Source organism: Eublepharis macularius, chromosome 2 (genome assembly GCF_028583425.1).
Source record: "Eublepharis macularius isolate TG4126 chromosome 2, MPM_Emac_v1.0, whole genome shotgun sequence".
Classification (NCBI taxonomy): domain Eukaryota; kingdom Metazoa; phylum Chordata; class Lepidosauria; order Squamata; family Eublepharidae; genus Eublepharis; species Eublepharis macularius.
In genome coordinates this window covers 158,345,874-158,363,258 of record NC_072791.1, presented here as the reverse complement: position 1 = coordinate 158,363,258, position 17,385 = coordinate 158,345,874, and the positions used below count along the sequence as shown (strand labels likewise).

Genomic DNA, 17,385 nt, shown 5'->3' with positions numbered 1-17,385 from the left:
TTGTGAGAGTCACCATGGATCAACATCCCACCCCTAGCCTGCTGTGCCCCCACCTTCTGCATGTGACACAGAGCGTTTCTGTGGTAGATTTCTGCTACGCTACATTGTATAATCTCACATGTATTGAAACTAGAGAAGGGCATGAACCAGGGGAAAAAACGAACCATGCAGTTCGTGGTTCACAAACCACGAACTTTCACGAACCTGCCCTGGTTCACGAACTGGTTTGTTCGTGACACATCCAGGTCGGCAGAAGGTCTGCAGGAAGTCCATCCTCTGTTGTCTAGGAAACTGATTGATCAGCGCCAGGCTGTCTGCAGTGACAAACCAAAAAACGAACCAAATGAACCAGCCTAAAGTTCATGGCGGTTCATCAAAAATGGGCTCTGATGAACTGCCGGTTTGAGAACCACAAACTGGCCTGATTCGTCACAAACTTTGGTTCAAATTTCAGTTCATGCCCATCTCTAATTGAAACAGAAACATGAGCTTAGGTTGCTAGGATAAGTTTGTTTGTTTTTTAAACCTCAGAATGTCCTAGAGCAGGAGATTTCCATATAGGATGAGACATTCTGAAATAAGGAACTATTCTTCATCTTGTAAGATGGCCACTTGAGGACAGCACTAATTCAGACCATAAGTGATGAGGAGAAATCACACAGTAACGTGATGCTCTTCCCTCTTCATAGTTTGGAGAAGGTGACCGACACTCCATAATGGACAACAGTCTGTCAGGATTGCCTATCTGAGAATTCTGAATAGGACCCATGGATAACAAATGGGAACAGATATTAGCTTTTATGATAAACCAACAATTTTCTAACAGGGATCCCCAGGTTGTTAACACCAACCTCACACATGACTTAATGGTTCCATTTATTACACATAGTCATACTTTTCTCCCCTTCCCAGTTCCCTATCTTGCCACCCAATAATTGTAAGAATTCTGATGTGTAGTCACAGGACCAAACATGTTTATTCAGCTAGCGATTTCTTACTATGTCACATCAGCCAACTTGACCCTCATCCAACCCCCCAAACTTTCTTCCCCCCAAATTCCAACTAATCTCCCACAAACCAATGAAAATTATGATACCCCTGCACAGGTATCCAGGAAAGTTGGGGACAGTGCAACATTCAAATCAATGTGAAGTTGATGATCCCTCTGTGAATACTGCACACCGATTTCATCACACCATTTTAGAGGATATTGTAGAACTGGAAATAATATGAACAAGAGCAACCCAAGTGATCAGTTGATTGGAGCAACTTACTTGCAATGAAAGGTTTCAAGGGTTTTTTTAATTAAAAAGATGGCTAAGGGGTGTGGGGATCTGGATAACACGCTGCATGTTTTGGAGAATGTAAGTGCAGAACATTTTTTTCTCCCTCTCTTAATGAATCGCAATAGATTCAGGACAGTTAGAAGAAAGCATTTCTTGGTGTAACACTTAAGTGTTGCATTAATGTATGGAATTTGCTGCTGTAAGATGGCTTTTAAAATGTTAATTCATGCCAGACAGGACTATCAATGAAGCCAGGAGACTTCAGTGGAACCTCCATGTTGACAAGCAATATACCTTTAAAAACCAGTCACAGAGCAAATAGAGAAGAGCTGCTGTATGCATACCCTGTTTGAGGGCTTCCTGAAAACATCTGGCTGATCATCGTTGGAAACTGGATGCTGGACTGGATAAACCTTGGGTTATTATTCAGCAGGGCCTCCCTCTTATGTTCTGAAGTGATACCCACTCAGTGGCTCTGGAACCATATATGGCTCTTTTTTTGACATGGCTCTACTGAACACTGTTTCCCATTTTGGAACCTGCCCCATGTTTCAGAAAACTAGGCAAGGCCCTTGCCTGGTAAAGCCTGTGGTTGGCAAATAGTTCCCCACCTTGAAACAGCTGTTGCCAGAGTAACAAATGAGCTACAAGCCTTCCTAGGGTGCAGGTATCATTTCAGGGATTGAAGTAAATGCGGCTCTTTTAGTTGTTGGTGATTGTGAGTGTGGCTCTCCATGAGCCACAGAGTGAGTACCACTAAGTTAGAGCCACCACCAGGAAACTTAAAGAGCCAAGCAGACTGAAAGCAGTGCCTGAAAACATTCAGTTTTGAAGGTTCTATTATGGAACGTTCTATTCTATTCCATAAGTGGATCAATCCAGTTACTTGTCACAGCAGGAAAACAAACATAAGCAGCTTGCTTATATCCAACCATAAAAAGCAGGAATGTCACAAGGTCACAAGCCTTTATGGACTGCTTACAGAATACATCACTGTCATGGACTGGTGTTCAGAAACTATTGTAAAAAGAGATCTGGGCTCCCTGTCCCAAGGGAGATTGTACAGGGAGCATATGTCCAGGAGGCTAATGGTAGAAACATTACTAAATATTGTGTCAGATTCAAAAAAACAATATACTTATTGGCTGAATTAACCAATAACCAGAATTCAGTAGCAAGGTTATGGTTTGGAGCACTTAGGGCGGCTGTCTTAATCCCATTGTCATTTCTACTGTACTAAATTGCTTCTGTGCTCCTCAGGAGGGAAAACTGTGCAAGTAAAACCATCTAGAAAAGCAATCTATGTGACTAAGCCCTAATTGTGACATCCCGTTATGAGGAAAAAAAACATCCAAGGCAACGTTCACTCTAGAAATGAAAAAAGGGAAAGGATTCTGAGGTCCAATCAAGATCCCATGGCTTCTCTATGGGGTTTGCACCACCACTGGTGGTAACCAGCCAGAGGATACTGTCCCCCAAAACCCATTTCTGTTATTACAATTTAAAATTATGAGTAGCATTGTCTAAAGCACTGCCAAGATGCTGATAATAAATACAATTAAAGACAGACTCCTGGTCTAATGCAGAACAGTAGCTCAGTAATGGAAAGGGGGAATGGAAGACTGAATCTTTCCTGGTGCTTTAGGAGGAAATTGCTAGCCCAGTAATATAGAAAGGTTATTTTCCATACTATCTTTTTATGGCACAGGAACATTTCCACAAGCCATGCATTTCATGTTTAAAGACAGGCCCTCATAGCGGAAATTGTTATCTCCTACCACCCAAGCCATTCTATCAGTTGATAGCTAAGTCAGAAAAAAACAGAATGAAAATCATGTAAGCCACCCCTGTATCACAAATACCACTGGAAATTATCTAAAACACTACCAAGAAACTAAATTTCCCATTCAAATCTACTTGCAGATTTTTTAAAAAAAGAAACAGGTTTGAGGATTCTTTGATTAAACATTAGACACTCCAGTGAAATCTGAATCTCAATGTATAAGCAGGGAAGAGTCTGCTTGCCCCGAGGCTGCTGTACTACACTTATTCCATGAAGCAAAAGCATCAGTCCTGCTTTTAGTCAGCATTTCAATGCAGTAGTGTAGGAAAGCAGGAATTTGCTGTGCTAAGTAGTCCTTCTCCATCCACCCCCGAACACCCTGAACACAGAACACATTACAAAACGGAGCATACTGCTGGAGTAGTAACTGTATTTAGGCCGTAGTCCTGTAGGGCTCTCCTTTCTAACTTTTTTTAGAAGTGTCTGTATTTCAGCTTTCATTTTGTCAGGGGCAGCAGGCTTTGTCTACCCACCAACATTTGCTATCAGACTCTAAAGAAAGAATGGGCATATTGTACACTACTGGCCAAAATTGTGGAAACCTTTTGGAAAAAGTGCATTTTTGAGGTTTGATGGCTCATAAGCTTGTAAAACGTAATAAAATTAAAGAAATGGTGCAAAGAATTGACTCGTCACCCAGAAAGCGATGTAAAATAGTACTAAGTGAACAAGGCTACAGTTATGAAGAAATTAGAAGAAAAATTGGTGGAAACTTAACCAAAGGTGGCATTTCTAAATTTCTGAAGAGGTCTAAGGCAACTCAGTCACTACAAAACCAGACTGGTAAAGGCAGGAAAAGGTGCACACAAGCAAGGGATGATAGAAGAATTGAGAGACTGAGCCTAGGTGACAGAAGAAAATCATTGGGGTGTATACAGAACGAAATGGCGCAATTCAATGTGAAGTTGAGTGCAAGGACTGTTCAGCGCAGACTGGAGGAATTTGGTCTTAATGCTAGAATTCCACGAAAAAAAACATTGTTATCTCTCAAACAAAGGTTGAAAAGATCAAACTGGGCTAAAAGCCATGTTAACTGGACAGCGGAACAATGGGACAGTGTTATTTGGAGTGATGAGACCAAAAACTCCGTTTGGTAGTGATGGCATAAAATACGTGAGAAGAAGAATCGGAGAAGATTTGCATCCTGATTGCATTACACTTACCGTGAAACACCCAGTTAGTGATATGATATGGGGTTGTATGACATCAAAAGGTGTGGGCAGAATTTGCATGATAAATGGCAATATAAATGCCCCAAAATACATAAATGAAATACTTGAGCCCAAACTGAAGCCTTCCACACGTGATCTTTTCCAAGATAATGAAGCATTTGTATTTCAACAAGATTCAGCTCCATGTCATGTTGCTGCTGTGTGCAAAAAGTGGTTTCAAGATAATCATATTCCACTGTTGGAATGGCCTGGGAATAGCCCAGACCTTAACCCCATTGAAAATCTATGGAGCCAACTAAAGAAACTGGTTAGTGAGAAGCAACCCAGAAATAAACCGCAATTAATAGAAGCAATAACTCAATCGTGGTTTCACATTATAACTGCTGCGGAACTAAAAAACTTGGTTTACTCCATGGGAAGGCGTTGTAAGGCCGTAATTAAAGCAAAAGGTTACCCAACTAAGTATCAACTGACATGGAGTGATTCCACACACGTTGGATAATGCACTTCCAATCCTCTTTATACATCATTTGGAACTGACTTTTTTGTGTACGGAACAAAAAATCCACTTCAAACGATTGATAAAGTGCATTGAAAGTGCATTATCCAATGTGTGCGGAATCAGCCATGGTGAGAACTGTTGTATAACTCATTTTTTCTGTGTGTTTCAATTTTCTTCTTTATAACTACTGTTCTAAAAAAACTTCCTTCATAAAAGTTACTGCATTACATTCTTGATTAAATTATCTTTCCATTGATATATAATTTTATGGTATTACTCAAAAAAAAGTGGTGTTATGAGCCATCAAACCTCAAAAATACACTTTTTCCAAAAGGTTTCCACAATTTTGGCCACTAGTGTAGATAGTGAAAAACCAAGAGCATGGCTACATTTACATTAAGAGGTAGAGCCATTCTGACTATCATCTGTAAAATGTATCATAAAGATCATCTAGCCCAGAGAGATCAGCAGCAGGCCAGTTCCCTGGCCTAGAGCACCCCCCACTCAGAAAAGAAGGTTCGGGCTCCAGCTTAGGTAAAAAATTCTGGAGATAGAGGGAAGGTATCTGGGGAGGGCAGAAGACTGAGTGGGGATATAATACCATAGAATCCACCGCAGCCATTTCCTGCAGGGGAACGGATCTCTGTAGTCTGAAGATCAGTTGTAATTCCAGAACCCCAGGCCTCTCCTGACGATTACAAACCCTACCTAAAAAGCGATGCTCAAATTGTTTTTTTCTTTCTCTCATAAAAGTGGGGAAGCAATAAGACAAAGAATTACATAGAAGCTGTGTCATCAGTCGTAGAAAAGAATGGGAGGCTTAGTGACAGCTATATTGAGAAGGTAGTAGCTGCATTCAGACATCATAATTAAACAGTTAAACTTCTATTTATTGAACTAACCACAGTTAGTGCAGTGCATGATCAAAACAAAAGGTCTGCTTGGAAATCCTGATTTCTCTGCTACTACTACTGGGAGAGCCAGTTTGGTGTAGTGGTTAAGAGCAGAGGACTCTAATCTGGAGAACCGGATTTGATTCCCCACTTCTCCGCTTGAAGCCAGCTGGGTGACCTTGGGTCAGTCACAGCTTCTAGGAGATCTCTTAGCCCCACCCACCTCACAGGGTGATTGTTGTTGTGGGGATAATGATAACATACTTTGTAAACTGCTCTGAATGGATGTTAAGTTATCCTGAAGGGTGGTATATAAATCAAATGTTGTTGTTGTTGTTGTTGAGAGCCAACTGCAGGAGGAAAGTGCAGCTGTGACTATGCCCTGGGGATAGTGCTACCAGTCAAAGTAGAACAAAACCAGACTTACTACCACTGAGAAGTAATAACTAAACTGAATTCATATATATCAGGATTTTCAAGCCAGAATACCAATCTTACTAAAAATCTTGGTTTTTGGCCTGCTTGTTAACCCAAAACAGCATTCAAACATGACACTAAACTACAGCTTAGTCAAACTACAGTTTATAAAACATGGTTTAGTGTGATGTCTACACAATGCCTAGTTCAGTGGGAATCTCTATGCAATCTGCAAATGTAATCAGTTTAATTCCAGTTTGCTCGCATGGCCCCTCAAGCACATGACTCTGAGAATCTCTCTTTCCCCAAATGAAGATTAATCTCTAACCAACCAATCTTCCACCACCAGCCCAAAAAAATCAGGATTCCCAGAGGTCTTTGGAAAAAGAGCTTGTAGCTAAGTCTGTTATATCTACAGTTTGTTTCATCAACGCTACAAGTTTGAAAAACCAAATCTAGCCTGGCATTCTTCCCCATAAATCAACATTGTTGACCAAGACTCATTAAGGTGGCTCTGAAAACAGGCCAATGGAATCACATACCTCAGGACAAAGGTAAATGGGAGCCAGTTCTATTGGTCATGGAGAGATAAGTACTCCTTGTGTATATATTAAATATTCGAGTTCAAGGCATGGAATGTACTGGACTTATAGAAGCACGTTATAGAAACACAGGAAAGAGATTTAAGATGTGGACATGAAATTTGTACAAATTCAGGGCATTTGCAGCTGCAGTAACAAGATTATTTAATTTGGAATCTTATCAACAGATTGGTATAACTTAAACCAATTTGACACAGTCAATTGGGCAGTTCTACTACAAATCAGGCCAAAAAGAAGCATCTTTTCTGTCAATTTTTCTTAAATAACTCAGGGCAAGCTTTCTAATAACATCAGATGCTGGCAACATGAAAAGAACTGGAGATACTTCTAAATTCTTATTTTCAGAAGTCTTGTTTTCCAGTTCATTTTATCTATCCAAAACCAAACTATTCCTACAAACTCAAACTTGTATTCAATCTATATTCTTTTTTTATACACCTAGTAAATGGTGCGTGTGTTGGGGGAGGGGAGGAGATCCCAAATCAACCAATATGTAAGGATTCATTACGCTTACTATTTCACATTCTCTTCTAAAATTAATCCATTCTTCTTCTTAGATGAAGCTGAGATAGATGCAGACATTTTAATAGCTCTCTGTGTGGTTTGAATAGTCAAATATTAACCACTAAGTATCCAAGAGCACACATGGATGAAACTCCCAATTTGCAAACAAAAATGCATTTACTGTCCAGCCACAGGAAACTAAAAATGAGTTTCTCAGGAACACACAAGAAATTTGGTTCCTCCCAGCCAAGGCAATGATTTATTTCCAGCTTGTCATTAAAGAGTTTTTATACCTCTTCCTCTGTTATTCCGTCCCTCGTGATCTGCCAGTTGCATCATCTATTTCCCCAAGTGTGCCTAAGAGTATAAGTGCCAAAATACAGCTTCCCTCCACCAACGCAAGCTGGGGTCCAGTAACGAATTGCAGATTTTATCGGTTTATTGCATAGCTCCAACCCATACGACTCATGAATCTTATGGATACCTGGCTGGATTCCATTTTTGCTGGCAAAAAGCTTCATAGCACAGCCCTACTTCTAATCCAAAGCAGAAGGAGCCTCCCAACACATGTGGAAGCCCTCCTAGTACTTGCTCAAGATCCAATTACAAAACCCCATGGTGTGGGAAAGGCAAAAGTGTTGGACGTCTATGTAGTTTTGAAGATGAGATGCCAAATAGGATGTCCATACTGTGGATGAAGTTTGCAGGTCATGATGATTTCCATGCAGCTCTGAAGGAATTCAAGAAAGGAAGACTGGAGGGAAAGCTGCCTCTCCACTGTCTTTCTTCGACTAGCCATATGCTTAGCTATAGAGAGCAGGGGTAGGGGAGCAGGCATATGTTCAAGGATTAGGATAGTCTGTAGGGAATCTTTTTTCTCCCTTTGGAAGCCCAGGAAATATGGGCTGGGGAGGGAGAGAAGAACAGTGATCAGAGAACTGGGAAGTTAAGCAGCAGGTGAAAGGGGATTTCAGCATGTGAAAGGGAGCAGATGGAACAGGCCATTACTGGGAAGACTTCTATACTTAAAGCCATTTAGATGCTCACTAGAAACTTTTTCAGATGCTATGGAAAGGAAATCATTTCAGAGATATAAATATTTTCCTTATAAATAATCATGGGGTGGGGAAAGAGAGTTGAATCAGAGAGAGGCTTCGTGTGATTCCCATCATAAATCTTTCACGTGTGATCCCCTGTGGAAGCACTTTTTTAAAGAGGCCTATGTTTTTACATTGACATAAGACCAGCACAGAGAAAACCAGAGTCACAAGTTCAGCAAAAACCACGCCTAACAACACAGCCAACATTAGCACATTGCAAGGGGGCAGCTGCAAGGGCCCATGGCTTCTAATGGGGCCCACTGCTGTTGGCTCACTACTCACAAATCTCCTTCCTTGTCACCTCTACTTCCAGTTGCATAAGTTGCCTAGTGCTGCTGAAGAAGGGCATATAGGATTGCCAATCCCCTGCTGGGGGTGGGGCATCCACTGCTCCCACCCTCCACCCCCTGCCCCCGCTTACCTGGCCGGCAGAGGAAAAGGTGGGGTAATGCACCTCCCAGGGCATACTTCATGGTGGCACAGCGCGCTCCCGCACACTGCAGTAGGCCGATTTCATCCCAAAACGGGCCCAATTCGGACTGCTGCAGAGCACAGGAGCACTACAGGGCCCATTGCACTGCCCCAGCAGCACTCCCAGGCTCCATGGCAGCCCAATTCAGCCTGGATAGGGTCTGTTTTGGACACCTGTGGAGCACAGGAGTGCTCCAGAGCCCATTGTACTGCCCATCAGTGCTCCCAGGCTCAGCACTGGCCTGATTCAGGTTCATGTTGGGCCTAATCAGGCTGCTGCGGAGTGCAGGCGCATTTCAGAGCCCATTGTACTGCCCAGCAGTACAATGGGCTGCTGCAGAGCACAGGAGTGCTCCCCGGGCGTCATGTAGATTGTGCAATGATGTCACTTCCCGGAAGTGACATCATCGCGTAGCCTGGGAGCACCAAAAGGTAAGAGCCAGGTCTCCCGCCTGGAGGGTAAGGGGACCGGACAACCTTAAGGGCATGTGGTGGCGCACAAAACATCAGCATTCCTGGTAACTCCTAGTTGTGTACAGCACCATCGAGGAAAGGGTGAGGGCAGCTGTTGACTGCAGGTAGTGGGAGAGCTTCTGAGTGGGCAGAAGGACATACAGACACATGGGTGGCAGGGCAAGAAGGGGAGTCTGGTAATGGGCATGGGGGGGTGAGCACTCTCTGCCCAGGACCTCCCAAAATGGAACCGGTCTGTCTAACAAAAAGGGGACTTAGAGTGAACGCTGCCTGTAGATGAAAAGCACAGCACAGAGTGTGGGACAGAAACAGCACATGCAGGGTTAGAGAGAGCGAGCTAGGCAGACTGTCACCTGGTTCCGCAGCAGATTAGTCTGAGCTACGAGATGTGCTTGTAGCTTTCCTTGGCACCACTGAGGCGCAGCTTTCTCGAGCAATGAGACAGGCTGTGCGATAGCATTTCCAAAACAAAAACGAGAAAACAGATTGACATCTTTTGAGGTTGTTTTTTTTTTTAATTAACAGTAAAAACGTTAACAGGCCCAGGATGAGCCAATGACCCCAGAAAAACAGGAAGAAAAAAGACACTTAGGAGACAAGTAAGGCGTGATTTCTATGCAGCATGCCAAGTCAAGCAGTAATTAACACTCCCATAGTATGGTCAGAGGGCACCAAAAGGTCAGGAGAGCTCACAAACAGTCCAGCTGCAGAGAGCAACAGAGAAGAAACTGTTAGTCATTTAGAAGGCAATGAATTCCAGGTCTGGGGTTTCTCTTGGTGAGATACCAGCAACTTTCAGAAAAGTCAGGATTAAAAGAACATTGTTATTACAGACATGCAGATTTAGAATTTGCAGCACTTTCTTTAAAAAAAAACCAATATAACAGGTGGCAACATCTGCTCCTAAAAGAAGGACTTTCAACAGCTAGATAGCAGTGAGAGATACTCAACAGGTGCTGGTTCTCTGGCTTCTAAGGGATTAAGATGGAAGCCATACCCCCCCCCCCAACTTCTCCCTGCCACACTAGCTATTAATTGAACCCTTTTTGGTCAGAAGGTGAGAAGTAAACACTGCAAATATATCAGTAAAGTACACTGTGGTGTCCTAGGAAACACCAGGTTGTACAAAAGGGGAAGGATAAGATTTTCTCAGAGGAATGATGCTGCTCGCGCCCTCCTAGTCTGAAGAGGAATTACTTAGAACTCTCTGTGTCACTTCTCTGGTACCCTTTGTCTCAGCACAACCTAGTACTACTTCTGACATAGCTAACACTGTGGAATATTTAAGGAGCAAATAATCTGAGCTGACTGGCTGACTTTCAAGTTGAGGGTTTGGGGAGACGTCTTATGAAAGAGAAGCTTGGTGGAGAGCATTTAACTTAAAAATTAGGATCTTGAAATCAAACTTAGAACCAGGTCATCATAAGAGTGATTGGGATAAATATCTGGAACACATTATCATGTTTGGACATCACCAATGATATGATAGAACCTTTGAGTAGCAGTGAACTGAGTAAATAAATCAAAAGACTTTTGAGGGATCTTGATTATAAAAGGACTAGCAACAAAGCCAGTTGTGTTTAACAATACAACGAGCTCTAGTGTGGCCTTGTAAGGGCATACGCCACCCCAGCAGCATTCCTGTGCTTCACAGTGGGCCAATTTCAGCCTCAAATGGGCCAAAATTGGGCTGGTATAGAGTGCAGGAGCACTCCAGGGCCCGTTGTGCCCCCTCGGCAGCATTCCTGAGCTCCACAGTGGACCGATTTGGCCTCAAATGGGTGGAAATCGGGCAGGTGTGGAGATCAAGAGCACTCCAGGGCCTTTTACATAGTAGGATGTTGATTAGAGATCACCACTTATGTTCTTCTTTTTCAGTTGGTATCCCTCCTCCAATAAAAATGCCAAACTATTTGCTTGAGTTAAGTCTCCCAAAGTACAGAAGGGCATTTATGCCTACACATTTGAATGCCTTGCCATCGGCAATGTTGTTCAAAAGGTTTTGTGGTATTCCATACTCTAACAGACTCTGTGGGTGTGGCACTAACCAAATTGATTTTATAGATTCTTTTGTAGTGTCCTGAATTTCTAGACTGGAGAGCTAAATTGATTCTTCATCTGTTTAAACAAGATTTTATCTCCCTTGAAGCTAAATCTTCTAGGCTAGATGAGGATAAACAAATAACTTTGTGTGTGGCTAAACTTTTGGTGGATGTAGTAAAATCATGTAACTCCGGCAGTAAACTCTAAGTTTCCCTTTTAGTAGGTGATAGCTCACTATTTATGACTTTGGTTATGGTCTGGAAACAGTAATTAAGAAGTTAAGGGCTTAATTATTTCACTACATACGTATGCAATGTTATTATATAATTTATATGGCCACTGTCCCCCTTAGAGTTCAATTATTTTGTCCAATCAGCCCTGAAAAAATTAATTATATTAATTACAACTTTCATCAGCTCCAGGAAAAGCGGTTTGGAAGCCATAAGAAGATGGAAGCAAGAATTCCTTGATGATTAAGATTTGCTTATATTTTAGCATTTAAAAATATTATTATGTCCATCTAAAAAGAGGGATTCGAGTTTATAAAATTGAACAAGTGTCTGGAGAGCTAGCATATAAATTCTCTAAATAAATAAAATAAAATCTCTAAACTGCTTATAATAAAGTACTGTTAATTCACCAACAAGCTTAGAAACCGCAATCAGTAGACACTATTAATTCTTAGTTAGTTCCCTAATGTACAAAAGTATTGCAATGCTTTCAAAACACTAGGAGGTTTTTTTTTCTGGGATATGATTGTGAAAATCTAAAATGGTTGGTAAACTAACAGTATAATCCTAAACAGATTTACTCCTTTCTATCTCCACTTGCTTTAGAATGGTACAACTTGGTTTAGAATTACAGCCTTAGAGTGAAATTGTATGCATATTTACCTGAGAACAATCCCTACTGAAAATATTGGAGTTTACATCTGAGTAAACATGCCTGGATTGTGCTGTTAAACCCTTGCGTATGCTGAGGTGAATTGCCCTGATGCTATGCTGGGAGAGGAGTGAGTGAAGCAAAACTATCTCTAACCAAATGTCTTTGAAGAATAAAGGCAAGCATTCAGGAAAGAATGCCAGGGGTAGATAACTGAATTATTCTGTTATAACAAACACTGACCCTATTAGAACACAGGAGCAGCATTCATTAAGAGGTTAACGCAAAAGATATTTAAACTTTGGTTCTAGATGCCACTCATTCAACGCTCATTAAATCTTTCCAGCTCATGTCTTTGTTGACTTGGTCAATAACATTTAAAGTGGCCTCAGATGGGAATGTGTAGCAGTCTTATCTTCCGAGAGGTGCAATATGCCCCCAAGAAGGCCCAGGATTGAGAGGCTGTCTGCTCTATGGTGATCCTTCCAAGAAGGCACTACCTCCAAGACACTACTGGTCCATCAGTAGGTGAGGGGTGGAGAGACACACAGTAAGAGTCCCATCTCCTTTGACAATTGAGAAGGCAGAAGGAGCGTACAAAGAAAGGATGGTTCCCAGAGAAATTCTCAATGCTGAGGCAGCAAAGAGAGCACCTTCATCCTTTATGCACCTCTCTTCTTCCTTGCTTTCATTTTGTCATCTCAACAAAATCATGTGCCTTGCCATGCCCACTGTTAAGAACCATTGTTTTTCAAACTAGTATTTGCTCGTAGAACACTATTAAAAACTTGGCCAGATATTTTAAACTTAAAGTACATCATCTTCAAACAGCAATTAATTTTCAAATCTGACTAAAAACACACTGTCACCTGTTTAAGCATAAGAGAGCAATCGTGCTACCTGTAACCAGTGCTCTTTACCTTGGCAATTTTGGCTTCATCTTTCTTCTTTGCAGTCTGTAGAGATTCATAATGATGCCTGGCACTGTCATAATCCACGAGTTTCCTTCCCCGTTTAGCAATGCGAGACTGGAAGAGAAGGGAAAGAGACAAAAGAGAGTAATCATTACTGAATTCCAGAGTCATGTAATCTAATGGAATAACAAGCTCTACAGTCTATGTACGTTTTGTTCAGTTCACCATTACTTGGCATCTATCTGAGAGCCAATTTACAAAAGGCAATTTAAAAGGCAAAATGGTATATTGAATGAATGTGGTTTGATTTTACTTTTTCTTTATTTAGCAAGGTATGAGTTGGATCCTGTGGGAGAATTTCTGCAAACAAAAGGGGGGTGATTTTCACCAATTCCCAGTCCCTCTGTAGACTGCCAACTCACTCAAAGGCCGTTTCCAGATGGCTTACCTTCTGCCATTCCATGCTGCAATGTCGCGGCTCGTCCTGGGGCGAACATGAAATATCGCGCGACATTGCGCAAAACTCGTGCGAGAAAACGCGATATTTCACATTTTCCCCGGCACGAGCCGCGACGTTGCGGCATGGAGCGGCAGAAAGTAAGCCATCTGGAAACGGCCCAAATGTTGTCTTGTCCTCCAGTGGCAACCCTGGGCAGTGGAGGAGAATTTGGGGCTGCAGCAGGAGGATGAGGCAAGGTGGTTTCAGTCTGCCAATGAAAATCCCTTCCTCCAGCTGAAACAGTGGGCAAGGTCCATGCCTATATATGCAACTGCATTGAGGTAATTAAAAACAGCCTGGCCAGCACAGACAATAGAACAGGCTCACTGGTCACCTTCTCCCATGTTGCCACCAATCTGGTCTGTCTTGAGCAGCAACTGCAGTGGCAACAAATGAACCAATGCCTCCTGTGTGTCTCAGCAGCAATCCCTGCAGTGCTGGTGTAACCCCTGTGAGGTTAATTGGTTTAGCCCAGTGGGGAGGAGTCAGAAGCTAGAGGCAGGCTGCTGAGGAGGAGGCTGTTTTCTGGGGAGCTTAATAAATTACAAGCTCTTATCACCTTGAATAAGGTAATCAAATGTTGTATGTAAAATATGATTTAAAGTGGTCTTTGTGCATTGTGTTTAGTTGGTGTTACTGGGATTGTATTATTTTTGCAGGGCTATAATTCCCCAACAAGAAGACAGAAGCCTGGGGTACAGTTGCTTCGAATGGATGAGAGAGGACTCGTCACTTCTTGAATATTGAACTGTTTGCCTTTTCAAGGACATTGTTGATTTGGAGTTTTTTGTATGGTTGCACTTAAGAGTTAATTTTTTTTAAAAAAAAGTTGTATTTGATTAATTGTTAAAAAGTTTAAAAGGGAAAAAAAAGTTATTTCTTAAAATTGTGTGAAAGTTGCTTCCTAAGCCCCATAGAACCCATGAAAAGAGAAGTTACACTGGGTTCAGCTCAGCTTATTACCCTGTTCAGGATAGTGATCTTGTAAGGAGTTCCCTGTTAAGTTAAACCATCACTTCACTATTGGACTGCTTTATACATGCCAATAACCAAACTTGCAGCAAGAAGAACTGGTGGGGTGACCTGGTAAACCACTGCCATCTATGTAACAAAAGAAAAATAAGAAATTACTCACTCACCTGGAGAAGAAATGCAAACTGCTAAGCACATCTAACCACTCTGAAGCCAGTTTTAGAGTACAAAAAGAGAATCGAAAGCTGGTTTTGTTTTTATTCCTGTCATTCATGCTGGGTGTAGTTTAGTGATCTTTGCCTCACCTTCAGTTCATCTCCAAATCACAGGCTGACTAACAGTGCGATCCTAAACAGAATTACTCCAGTCTAAGCCCATTGAAGTAAATGAGACTGGAGTACCTCTGTTTAGGATTTCACTGTAAATGATCTAATGCTAAAGGCAGGTCTACCAACCCCCACAAAACCCCAAGTGAAACATTTAATACTTATTCTTAATACTTAATACAAACTGGTTTACATAAAAAGGAGGAGATGCACTTGAAGGATATTGTGCTTCCCACCTTTGATAGGGATCAGTTGACCCTGGCTGACTCAATTAAGAGCCTAGGGTTCATACTAGACTGAGCACTGCTACTAGAGAAGCAAGTAAATGCAGTTTATGTAAATGTAAAAAAGGCCTTCTCACAATGCAGACTAGTGTGGAAGAAGGCACCCTTCCTTGACACAGCCGATCTGGCCACCTGGATTCACGCCATGGTAATATCAAAACTACACTATTGTAATGCACTCTACATAGGTCTTCCCTCAAAGCCAACTTGGGCCATTTCCAAACAGCTTACCTTCTGCCGCTCCATGCCACAACGCTGCGGCTCGTGCTGTGGCGAACGTGAAATATTGCGTTTTCTCACGCGAGTTTTGCGCGATGTTGCTCAAAACTCACACGAGAAAACACGCTATTTCGTGTTTTCTCCAGCACGAGCCGCAATATTGCGGCATGGAGTGGTAGAAGGTAAGCCGTCTGGAAACAGCCTTGGTGATTCCAGCTGGTGCAGAACACTCATTTACTGTCAGGAGCTACTGGGTACTGTGTGTTGACATAGGTACACTCCAACTGGGTAGTTTACGCATTGTTAAAGATGTCATGTTTAAATGCTTAGTTTCAGCAATGTTCTCATCTCCGTGTTCAAATCTATGCTTTATGTCAAATTTCTGCAACCCATACTCTACAGTACTTGTTCACTGATTACCTTAGCTGTTGATCATATTGACTTGCACTGTGTAATCCACCTTGGGAAAGGCAGAGTATAAATCACCATCACCATTTTAAAACCCTGGACAGGCATATATATTAGCAGAAGGCAGCCAATATGATCTAGAAAAGACAGTGATGGCCCTGCACATAGGAGAACTGAGTTCACATCCTTGCCAAACTATGAAGCCATGGGCTCTTGGAGAAGTCATTCACCAAGAGCTCAACCTATCCATAGGGCTGTGTAATGGGATAACCTCACATATAAATACACTGGGCTCTTTGAAGGCAGGGCAAAAGGGGTAAGTGCAGTATAATGTAAGTGCTAGATAGGACCATTGGATATCCTTGTTTTGCATGTCAGAAACATCAAAGAAAGGGAAGCCAAAGGTAAAAGGTTACTTTCTCTGCCCCCTCTCCAATTTTCCAACCTTTTCACAGCAAAAAGTGATCCAAACTGTAAGAACGGTGTTTCTACTTTCCGTGTAACATAATGGAAGACATTCATCCAATTTGCACAGGTCTGGAAAAACTGTTAATTTTTCTGAAATACGAGATGACATTCTAGAATGGGACAACTGGAATTAAGTACTGTATTCAATCCTAAGAAACACTGAAAACAAGGGATTTAACAGTATTCTCTCCAACAAATGCAGCTATTGCTGTGTTTATACTGCAGCTGCAGCCTCTATATTGTGTCCTCTCAACCTGCCAGACCAGTTATAATTGTCATTTCATGCTTTCTCTCTAGTTTAATTAAATTTCACAATACAGTTCTGAGAGGAGCTACTGGCCATCATTCAAGAATTCTGCCAAATTAAAAAAACAGGCAGATTTAAGATACGTATAATAAGGAAGCAGTTTTCTGTTAAGAAGTTGGCCCAGGTCCATTAAAAACCCAATGTACTCTCCTACAACCTGGAGCACAGGTTCATCTGACCACTTTAAGAACAAAGACTTTTTAATTTGTGATACAAGAGCTTCCATTTAAGCCTATGAGTATTCTTAGAAAAGAACGAACACTCATTTTTACATTATTTTTATAGTTGTGGTGGTTGGTGCTCTCCTCCCCCACCCACCGCCACACACTGTGATAATGTTCCACCCGGCTCATCCCACTCAAGATTTTTCCTAACTCAGGAGGGATTTTTTTGCAAGTTCACAATTATCCTTACCGTACTTCAGTGATCATGGAAAAAATCCCCCTTCAGCTATTATACCTCTGAGCATGGTAGGATAAGTTAATTTCTTGTTTATTTAAGAAAAGTGCTATACAGTAACAAAAAATCATTTTTGAAACCAAACTTTAAAACAAATATCATTATTCCACATATGAATTTCCAACACTAATGCTTTGTATAACCCAAATATACCAATACTTGGGTTTGGCAAGAGGATTTTAGAAGTTTATTGGTCATAAGGATAAATACAATTTTTTCTATTTATTTATTTGAGGCCACCTGGAACCAACAGAAAAATCATTGCTAACTAAGTGTTATAAGCGAAGGGAAGCTACAGTAATCTTGAGGGGGAGAACAACAAAGACATAATATCTTTCCA

The 17,385-nt window shown here is 41.6% G+C and overlaps 1 protein-coding gene across 7 annotated transcripts in view; it reads right to left on the bottom strand.

Moving 5' to 3' along the window:
* The window catches only part of BIN1 (bridging integrator 1), a 152,735-nt gene that overhangs the window by 50,310 nt on the left and 85,040 nt on the right, over positions 1 to 17,385 (bottom strand). For all 7 annotated transcript variants that reach the window (XM_054970205.1, XM_054970211.1, XM_054970207.1 and 4 more), the window contains exon 6: positions 13,110 to 13,217. In XM_054970205.1, coding sequence (XP_054826180.1) covers positions 13,110 to 13,217 — 108 coding nt within the window. The remainder of the gene's footprint in view (positions 1 to 13,109; positions 13,218 to 17,385) is intronic.